This window comes from Sapajus apella, unplaced genomic scaffold (genome assembly GCF_009761245.1).
Source record: "Sapajus apella isolate SASKATOON/1434 unplaced genomic scaffold, GSC_monkey_1.0 scaffold192, whole genome shotgun sequence".
NCBI lineage: Eukaryota > Metazoa > Chordata > Mammalia > Primates > Cebidae > Sapajus > Sapajus apella.
In genome coordinates, this window is record NW_022437132.1 from 860472 (window position 1) to 871322 (window position 10851).

The window sequence follows — 10851 nt, forward strand, 5'->3', positions numbered from 1 at the left end:
ACGGGAGGAGGGGGAGCAGCAGGAGGAGGAGGAGCCTGCAGTGTTCACACAGTAGAGAGTGAGCCACGGGAGGAGCAGCAGGAGGAGGAGGAGCCTGCAGTCTTCACACAGTAGAGAGTGGGCTACGGGAGGAGCAGCAGGAGGAGGAGCCTGTGGTCTTGTCACAGTAGAGAGTGGGCTATGGGAGGAGGAGGAGGAGGAGGAGCCTGTGGTGTTCACACAGTAGAGTGTGGGCTACAGGGGGAGGAGGAGGAGGAGCAGGAGGAGGAGCCTGTGGTGTTCATACTGTAAAAACAGCAAGGTCCTAGAGAAGTGTCCAAGGCCCCCCTACATCCCCAGAAAACCGACCCATCAGGGACGCTCTGGTGCCTGCCATGCACAGGTGTGTAGCGACGTAGTGGACGTGTGCCCATCACCCCTGTGCAGCTGGGCAGGAACGCCCGGGTTGAAGCTGGCATGCCACAGAGGACAGGGAGGAAAGCAGGGGGCTGTCTGCCTGGGACAACCCTCTGGGCGCTGTGTCCTGAGGGGTGAGAGGGCCCTGGTTTGAAGCCCGTCTTTGCAGGTGTCCTGCGAGTGCTGCTGAGCCTGCAGTGACACCCTGGCAAGTGATCACTGTAAGAGACCACGCAGCCCTCACGGGAAAGGAATAAAGGGAATTAGGGGCTCGGTCCCACCAGGGAGCCCCATTTTACCGGAGAAATGGCCAGTCCACTCACACATGGCTGACGTTTCTGCAGCAGCGGCTCAGGGCTAGTGTTCGTGAGAAACGAGGGATGGGGGTGAAGGGGACAGAGGAGGGCACGGGGAAGAGGGGAGCTGCAGGGGGACGGAGCCCCGAGCTGAGTGAGCCGGAACAAGAGCTCTGCCCAGACGTGGACATCATGGTGCAGGGAACACACAGCAAGGAGTGGGCTCACACAGCCCCTCACAGTGTGCAAACCCACACGACACGCTAGTGAACCAGGCTACACGCAACACCGAGCCACGTTTCATGCTAGACTGAGCCACGCTACACTAAACCACGATACATGATACCCCAAACCACGTAGAGGAGTTCCTGCCTGAATCTGTGGCTGGTGCTATGTTAACACTGAGTGTCTGAAGTGGCCTCAGGGGAGAGGGTGACAGGGGCTGCCCAGCACTCGGGCACCCTGCTCGAGGCACGACCTGAAGCTGAACACAGGCGCAGGAGGTGCGCCTCAAGGCCAGGGAGAGAAGGAGTGGTGGAGACGCAGCACGCTCCGGCTGTGGCCCGGCGCGTGTGTGCCGTCCTGAGTGGGGCAGCCCGCTGTCGGTGGTGAGGGACGAGTTCCTTGGTGTTGTGCGCGACTCTTCTGTGCGTGTTCCCTGGGTCCTCCACCAAACACTGAAGGGGATGGGTGCTCAGAGAGCGCATCTGTACGACAGGATTTCATCATTCCAGCACAAAACTAAAATTTCACTAACAAAACACGTCACGTGGAAGAGAGGGTGAGCTGCGAAGCTGCCGAGTTAGTGCATCACAAGTCAAAAGGACCACGTCACTCCGACTGTAAAGTGCAGATCCTGTTCTCGTGAACTCAGAGGTAACACTACCGAAGCTGAATACGCGGCTGGCATGTGTCCTCACCATGTGCAGGGCTGATGAGCAGCCAATGGCTGCCCCCACACCAGGGCCTGGCAGGGAACCCGGACCGTCTGCCCGTCCTAAGAAACGGCGAAGCCAAGCAGGCCGGGCGTCCGGGAGGAAGGACGCAGCCGGCAGCCAGTGAGGAGGCCACGCTTTCCCTGGACGTCAGGACGGCGGGTCTCATGCCTCCTCCACCCTCGAATATGCCTGTCAACACGCCCACCATGGCCTAAGACTCCGTCATTTAAGAACGAGCTCTGAAGTATCTCGGACACGTGGGAAAGCACGGGAGGGCTGGTGGGGGAGGCCAGGTGTACAGCACTCCTCCCCGTCTCCTCCTAAAACGCACTCAAAGGTGTGGTTCTTTCCCAGAAACAGGGATCATGAACCTGCCCGGGACAAACCAGCCGAGTCCCGTGTTCAAACGCAGACCCCTGGAGGGCAGAAGAGCGTGCAGCTGGCCAGGCTGGGCCCACAGGAGGACAGTGGGCGGCAGGGGAAGAGGGAAGGCAGCCCCACGTCACCCAAATGCCACGCAAGTTAGAAGAGCCGTGATTCCCCAAACACAACAGGAGAGCTCCACTCACCGCCCCGAGCATGATCCTGAAGATCAGCCAGCGGAAGCCCCACAGGACGATCCGGGACGTGGGGGTGTGCCGGGGCAGCCTCGACAGCGTCCACAGCGGGCACAGGAAGATGCCCAGGAACCCCGTCTCCAGAAGCTGGGACTCCCATCCTAAAACGACAGTCACACATACCAAGGGTGAGTCCACGCATCACTTCAGATACTCAGTTTAATGGGAACGGCCCTAACATAGGCTGACGCTGCTACTGAGAGGCACAGGTGCCACGTGTCGGTCTCGGCACCAACGTGCAAGGACAGGCAGGTCTGCAGGGGCGGGAGCTCGGAGCCCAGGGCCCGGGGCCTGGGCTGGCGCTTCCTGTAACCTTGGCACCCTTCGTCCTGAAGGGAAAGGCCCTGTTCTGAGGGCCACCACCTGCCACCCTGCAGGACGCTGACCAGACCCGACATCTGAGCCCACATCCTGCCATGTACTGCCGGCAGGTTTCCGGGTAAGCCTTTCCCCTCCCGTAGCTTTGCATGAAAACAAAGCTTTCACCTTCGCTGCCCGGCCTCCATGTGAAGCAGGGTCTCCCTCTGGCTGTCCTTCCCAGGCGGGCCCGGAAGCCAGGCAGAGACTCACAGGCACCACCACCAGTCAGCCCCCACGGGCCCAGGAAGTCCCCCACTGCTGCTAGACGTGGGGGACTTTTGGGGGCCTGGCAGGTTTTTCTCCCTTGAAACCCAGCATGAGAACGCAGATGTGGGCCGCTGTCCCAGTGCTGTTCTCAGAGGTGAGGCCACCGTGGATGTGGCTGCTGGAACTGCCCACAGCCCACGTCTGTCCACGGCAGGTCACATCCCAGGGGCCCAGAGACCCCACAGGCCAGGTTCCCTGCTGGGCTCTGAGGACGCCGGATGGGACAGAGGCCACCCGCTGCCCAGCGTGACAATGATCACACGACTCCCAACACCACAGCATCTACGTGCCACAGTGAGGGCGGGAGAGTGCGGACGGGCTCGCGGGGAGCTCCTTCAGCAACTTGTCCATACCTGAGAAATCACGGTGAAGTCAAGCCTGTGAAGAAGCTACTGTAGCAGCACTGGGGCATAACCCAAACACAAAATAAACGCCTGCCAGTCCACACGGACATGCGTGTATCGCTGATTAAACAGATATGCGTGCACGGAGGCAGCGCGGTCCTGCTCTGCTCCGAGTGGACAGACGGTCAGACTCACACTGCCCGGGCTCGTGGAGGGCACAGGCCGCGGAGCTGAGGCCTGGTGGTCTCACAGTGCGACCCCCTCCGCCTCGCCCACGCCCCAGGCTCGCTGGGCCCCCTGTTCCCCACAGAAGCTAGAGCCGCCCGGCTGGCTGGGCCCTGCGGCCGCCCTGGGAAGGAAAGGGTGGCCCAGGCCCACCTGCTTCTGTTTTCTTGGCTCGGGTCTCGTGGAATTCCAGCAGCTGCGCGGCGGCACAAGGGCTGCATTGTTCCCCGCCTCAGCGTGGCGGACCGCGCGTCCCCAGGAAAGTCAATCAGCAGTGCACTGCCAGGGCGGCCTCAGCGCCAGGGCCGTCCCCGCAGCACCCACCCAGCAGACTCCAGCGCTGCCTGAAGCCAGCCCCAGGTGCCCGAAAGAGGCGGCAACGTGGCCGGTGAGAGCAGCAGACCACGCCCCCTGCGCACCCTGCCAGGTGCAAGGCTGCTGCACATGCTGCCTTCCTGGCTTCAGCATCTGTGCCCTGCTCCTCCCCAGGGGCCTTCCTTCCCTTTAGTCAGCGGGACGGCTCTGGGAAGGTCCCTGCCCCGCTCACTGCCTCCGGCGTTGTTTCCACTGCCTGCTGGGCTGGGCCTTCCAGGGACAGAGCACCACCCCGTGGGGAGCCTGGTGCGCTCTGCTTGGGGGCTGGGGGGCAGCTCTTGGGGGAATGTTGACTTCCACGGCCGCCACTGTCCTTCCTGTGATACAGACAGCACTGGCCCAATCACCGGAGACGCTCCTGGGCCCCCGCTGGACAGGGTGCGACCCTTGGGGAGGCACCCAGGGCACCACCTTCTGGAGCAGAACCTGAGGCCGGCTGTCTCCCAGGGATGCCCCCAAGAGGCGGCACATCGGGGAGGGGACGCAACCTGTCCTGGGCCTGGGACCACACTCCGGGAACCCACAGGACGCGTCCAGCTCAGCCCTGACAGACAAAACCTCAAAGCAGTTTTGGCCTCGGCGGCGGCAGCCGGCCACCCTCACCAATGCCTCCAGGTCAGAGCCACTGCTTCCCGCTGTGGTCTGCAGGCCCTACAGGCTGTCCATGGCTTGTGCCTCCGGTCCCGGCATTGTGCCCTCGCCCAGCGGCCAGGGAGGCAGCTCTGAGAAACGGCTGTGCATGAAGCCGGCAGGGTGAGCCCCTGGTATCAGGAAAGCCGTAGCTGCGTCCTCCCCTTCAGGTGTGCATGGCCACCTTGGTGATCAGTCACACTGCACTGAGACCTGAGGGCACCGGAGTGCCTGCGACCCAGAGGCACCAGCCCTGGGGTCCTGCCCACTCCTGCCCTGGCGCCTCACCCAATGCACTTGTGTTAATTGCTCACTGCCTGCTGGACACCCGGATGCTGGTGTGGAGTGACGCAGGTGCCCCAGCACCAGGCACAGGTGAGCACGGTGCCTCTCAGCTGCCCTCCCCCTCAGAATTCACTCAGATCCACAGCCCAGGCTGGTGCTGGAGGCAGGAGCCTGTGTTCTGCAACATGGCTGGCATTGCAGGTGACTGTGCTGTGCCGTTCACAGGGGCATCAGAAGAGGCTGAAACGAGGACACAGCCTCATCAACGCCTTGCTGGGGAGAGTTTAGAGCTTGGTGGCTCTGGACGCCAGGTATGCAGCTGCGGGAGGCATGGAGCACACAGGAGAGAGGCTTCGCCATGGGGCAGCCCAAGGTGCAGGGCGGGGCCCAGGCCAGACCTGCAGATGCCCGACGCCCCGACAGGGATTCTGAGGCCTTGGTTTATAATGGAACTTTAAGATGAAACACTTGGAAGAAGAAATGTGCAGATGACAGCAACTGCCACACAGCACGTCTCAGAGAGGCTTCCCATAGCTCCAGACTTTGGAATCGCTTCTCACCATTGGTGACGGACCTTGAGACTGGGGCAGCTGCAGCTGCACATGCTGTCATCAGAGGCCCCAGGAGATGCTGGGCCCTGGGGACAGGGACATGCCCACCACCTCGCCCCAGGCCGTCCCTGACCACTCCCGGTAGGGGAGCAAATGTCCCCATCGCTGCGCCCTGGGCCATCCCTGAACATTCCCAGAAGGGAGAGGAGCACACTCCCCAGCACTGAACCCCTGACCATTCCTGACCACTCCCGGGAGGGGAGCACACGTCCCCATCACTGCGCCCCGGGCCGTCTCTGAACACTCCCAGGAGGGAGGGGGCACACTCCCCAGCACTGTGCCCTGGGCGGTCCCTGACCACTCCTGGGAGGGAGGCAAATGTCTCCACCACTGCCCCCCGGGCAGTCCCTGAACGCTCCTGGGAGGGGAGCACACTCCCCACGTTTCAGGGGACTGCAGGCTGCTTCAGTACAAACCCTTCCAGCCCCCTGTGAAGACAGTGCCGACCCAAATGGGGAGAAAGCCAGGCAGGCCAAAACCCAGAGGCTCTTCACACGCGACCTTCCTGCTCTGCAGGACAGAGGTCCTACGCTGGCTCACAGTGTCCATGAGAGAATGCACACTGCCGTGAGCCCTGAACCTGTGCTCGTTCCCTCTCCAAGTTCAAACCAGAAGCGCTCTCCCTTCCTTTCCTCCACTACTGGTGACAAAATTTCATTGTCCTGGACCAGATGGAAAGGTTGTTCCTCTGAATGAAATTTCCAAGTGCAGATCACTTACGTGACGCAGTGGCTGAGGCAGAGGCCCTGAGGACACCCACTTGCTGTTGCCTGCTTGGCTGACCCAGGAAGGGCGTCCGAGGCCCAAGGGCTTGGAGGGTCCTCACCGTCCCGCACACGCCTCCTAGAGGACAAGGTCCTGTGCTATTTGCTTTAACACTGACAATGTAAAACAGTCAAAGAACAATACAATGGAGATCCAGCTTCAAAGAGCCGGCTGTGGAGAGCCAGCCCCTGGCTCCTCCAGGGGACATTCGGGCTGGACGGGCCCCGGGTGCACAGGTGTGAGGAGACATGGATGTGGACAGGCCTCAAACACCAGAGGAGCCAGGCGCACGATGGCGCAGAGGGGCGGCCAGAGGCCACAGGGCGGTGCAGAGAGTCTCCTCATTCTCACCACTGCCAGCGTCCCTCACTCCACCACCAAACTCCTAGGCACCTGTTCCCCAAATAAAACCCAGGCAGAGGTAGATGTTTACACAACTTCTGTATTTACGGGAATCAAAGGTTGAGGAGGGACCCTCTGCCACTGAAGAACCAGAAGATTCGCCACCAAGAGGCCGGATCTGCGCCTGGAAGCCCAGGGCATGCAGAAACACGTGGAGTGACAGGGCTGAGCTGCGCGGCCAGCAGCACACTATGCGACACCAGCCTTGGGGGCCCCAGAGGGCGGAGGGTCCCAGGCCAGCCTAGGGACAGGGTGCATTGTTGGCCAGGCAGAGCACTGGGGTGGAGCCTGAGCTGGGGTTTTCCAGATCAAAGTCCTGGAGGTCAGCAGCCATGTGGATGAGAGAAATGCAGGGTGAGATGACCTCAGTGCCTCAGGGGGTGAGACAGCACCAGAACCAGGGGTCAGAGTGGGGGCCCGGGGCAGGTGAGACGTTAGGGCCTGGGGCAGGGGAGATGTGGGGGGCCCGGGGCAGGGGAGATGTGGGAGGCCTAAGGCAGGTGAGATGCTGGGGCCTGGGGCAGAGGAGATGTGGGTGGGCCCGGGGCAGGGAGATGCTGGGGCCTGGGGCAGGGGAGATGTGGGGGGCCTAAGGCAGGTGAGATGCCGGGGCCTGGGGCAGGTGAGACTCAGGCTGAGGCAGGTGATACCCAGGCGCTGCTCGGCCACCAGCGAGGGCAGAGGCTTGGAGGGTGCAGAAGGTGTGCAGGGCAGGGGCAGATGGCATCAGGCACAGGAGGCCGCGGGTTAGCGTCCCTGGAGCCAGGGCCAGGGGGCTGTGGGCTGAGCCACCTCTGACCAAGGAAGAAATGTGATGTAACATGACGTTCTGGAGGCACAAGTCACCGTGATGGCCACTGTAGGAGGAGAACGCCAGCTGAGGCCGAGTTAACTCTGTGGAAACTATTTTAGTACTTAGAGAGAGTAATTAAATATAGCACAGATGGATCCTTCAAAAATGACAGCCACCATCCGCGTTAGAAGCAGGAAATCCATTAAGTTCGCTGTTAAAATCGGGGACGAGGGAGCAGAGTGTTCCCTCCTGACTGCCTGTCACTCAGTTCTGCGCCAGGCCGCCCTCTGCCACCCCAGGGGCTTCTAATGGCGGCCCCGTAGAGAGCTGGGAGCTTTTAAAAGTTTCCTTCATTTTTACACGTTATATTTTAGGCTGAAAAGTTATGAAATAGTGATCAAATCTGACTTTGCGCTATCATGGAACAGAAGGGCTGTGGGCTACAGATGCCCTTGGGGCTGGGGAGTACGCTCTCGCTGCCAGCCCGTGGGGAGGGTAGGCACTGGCAGGTACACCCACATGGCCCTGGGACACCAGGCAGCCTTGTCTGTGACCCGCTCACGTGCAGAGCCCCAGACCCCACTTCTCCACCTCTCTGGCCATGGGGAAAACATCTTGTGTGATCATGATTGCAAAAGGCACGCTTTGGAGGTGGCAAGTGGGGGCTCTGCCACCGAGGCCTGCAGCCTTGGGACGCCTCGTCAGCTCCCTGGCAGCAACCGAAGGCACGTCAGGAACTGCCCTCTCCTGGCAGCCGGCCACGTCCCGGATGTCCTCTCGCAGATCCTCTGGGTCTCTTATGGCTGTTGCTCTGCACAGCTAGCTCTGGGAGCACGAGGGCTGCACAGATCAGGGACGGAGACGCCATTGGGGGCTGCCATGCTGGAAACAGCATCCGGAAGGCAGAGCTGAAGTCATGCCTGTGAGCCCGTCTGCACCCCAGCACGCAGAAGTGATCCTGTGGGGAGCCAGGCCCAAAGCCCGCGCTCATGCTGGTTCCAGCTCAGCTGGCCAGACCCCCATCCAGAGCCCGTCTGCCACCACGGGGGACGGGTCAACACTATCCCACCTCCCCCAAGCACACGGGCAACACACAGCCATGGTGCAGCCGCACCGACCACATGCTGCCCAAGTCCACGTGAGGAAACACCACACGAATGCACGGGGGGCAGGCACCATTCTCGGCGCTCGGCCAAGCCCGCTGACCCCTCTGGCTCACCGGAGATGAGCCGCCAGGGCTGCCCTCCCCTAACAGCCATGCCCATCCCGGTGGTGCGGCTGTCTGCAGGGGTGCTGGGAGGTCCTGACAGCCCCACCCCAGAGGTGTCTCGGGGGACAGGAGCGCTGCTGCGCTCACCCGGCACCCTCAGCCTCCTCCTCACGGGCTCGTTCCCTCCTCTGGGATCGGCCAGGCTGTGTCTGGAGCGGTCTGCGGCCCCCTGGAGCCAAGCTCCGCACAGGAACCTCCAGAACCGGCCTGAGCCGCCACAGCCGAGTCTACCCACTGGCCATGCCTCACATCGTGAGGACGCTTCACGGGAGGGCCGCCGTTCTGCTGCCTGGAAGACATACAGGTGCAGAGCTGGGGACATGGTGTCGGGATGTGGCGCAGGGTGGCCATCGGGTGGCAAACGGCAGTGCATTTCCTATCCAGCAAACGTCTCTGAAAGTGCAGGTGAAGGGCTTTCGAGCTTTAAATAAAATTAGGATAAACTGCACGCTCTCGATTACGAGGAATCTAGCAGCCTGTTACAGACTTGAAGGACGTCCCTGGGCGCTGCTGAGAAACAGGAAGTGGCCTCTGTGGCCCCCGAGCCCCGCCAGGCTTGTGAACACTCGGTTGCCGTGACAACCCGACTTCCTAGCCCCAGGTGTCCCTGTGGCTCCGCTCTGTGCAGGTGTCCCCGGCCCTCGGGAAACAAATCTGCGGTAATGACCTGAGCTATCTTTATTGGCTTTGGATAAATATGAAAATGCTTCCCGTCCACGGAAATTAGACTTAGCGGCAGAGTGTTTGGGATTAATGTATTCCAAGTATTTCACCTATGTTAGGCTGGAGGGCGCCGCGCATTACCATTTCTTTGTCTTTTGTGTCCTGGGAGTGAAAACCAGCCAAAGTCTGCTGAGCCTCCAAGCGACTGTGAGACCCGAGAGAAGCACCGGCCATTGCGGACTTCGGGGACGTAGGGCCCACGGAGCTGTCCTGGGTCAGGGCTGTGGCTCCAGGGCCCCAGCCACTCAGGCCTTGAAGCACTCAAAGGCAGCCTACATGGCCAGACACACATTTTATACCGTATTTAATGTTGGTTCAGCTGGATGTGAATTTAAGTGACCATGTGGGGCCAATGTCCCTGAGGGTGCACCCTGAATCTCAGTCAGTCCTGGGGTGGGGTCAGCGTACCCAGGGGTGCACCCTCTCAGCCAGTCCTGGGGTGGGGCCGGCATGCTCAGTGGTGTACCCCGACTCTCAGCCAGTTATGGGGTGGGGCCAGCATCCCCAGGGGTGTACCCTGACTCTGTGGAGCTAGTATCCCCAGGATGTACCCCACCTCTCAGCCAGTCCTGGGGTGGGGCTGGCATTCCCAGGATGCAACACGACTCTCATGTGGGGCCAGCTTCCCTGGGGTGCACCTGACTCTAAATGAGTCCTGGGGTGGGTGCCTGGTCCCAGACACCTGTGGGGTGTGGGTTTCACTGCAGAGCAGCCGTGAGGTAAGCTCATGACACCTTCCTGCCCTTCCCAACAGGGCACCCAGGCTCACAGCCTGGCAGCATCCCTGTCCCTGCTGTGACACCTGTGTGGGCAGTCAGCGTGGGCCCCCAGGCTGCAGAAGCAGGTGTTCTCCTCACCACATAGCCCCGGGGGACGGTCTGTTTTCAGCTGCGGCTTTTCCAGACCCTCCTCTGACACTCAGGGGTCACACCCTGACCCACATGGAGGGTAGTGTGTCCAGGGGTTGTGTGAGCTCACACACTACTCAGGAAGAAATGTGGGGGTCGGCATGCCTGGGAAGTGGGCGGGAATTACCCACTGTCCAGGCACATGCCCGTGGCAGGGTCAGGGCAGGCCTGTGGCCTCTGCCTCGTCTCTGCCAGGAACGGTGGTAGACACACAGAGCTCCCACCCCACCTCCATCACCGCTGAGCCCCTCAGGGAGTCTCCAGTGAGGAAGGCAGTGACAGCAGCACCAGGACATACGGCTGGCAGACAGGGGGCCCGGACACCGCTGGGGGCAGCCCGTCCACAGACCTGCTCTGGACAACGCGTGCCCCTGAGGCAGGGACGGTGTCCCAGTAAGTCTCACTCAGCTCACTCTCCAGGGGCCTCAGGCAGCAGCAGCTAAAGGAGGCACTGACGTCCTCAGGCCCATGTCCTGAAGGTCATGGGGAAAGAGCCCGGAAATGTTTTCCTAGAAACACCGCTGTGTGCAGAGGACTGGGTTTCAGCGACATCAAGTGGCAGGGGCGCCCTGGGAGGAGCCTTATGGGGACCCACAGAAGGAACGTGGGGAGAGGGTGACGAAGCCAGCACCCACGACGCTCTCCC

The 10851-nt window shown here is 61.5% G+C and overlaps 1 protein-coding gene across 2 annotated transcripts in view; it reads right to left on the bottom strand.

Annotated features, from left to right (window-relative positions):
* LMF1 (lipase maturation factor 1) overlaps window positions 1-6903 on the bottom strand; it is a 49725-nt gene extending 42822 nt beyond the window's left edge. Inside the window, exons 1-2 of one of the 2 annotated variants that reach the window (XM_032269445.1) lie at window positions 3228-6903; window positions 2200-2348 (exon numbers count right to left, since the gene is read on the bottom strand). In XM_032269445.1, the coding sequence (XP_032125336.1) occupies window positions 2200-2211 (12 nt within the window). In that variant the 5' untranslated portion in view covers window positions 2212-2348; window positions 3228-6903. The remainder of the gene's footprint in view (window positions 1-2199; window positions 2349-3227) is intronic. The other variant, XM_032269446.1, reaches the window with a different exon arrangement.
* Window positions 6904-10851: the final 3948 nt, after the last annotated feature.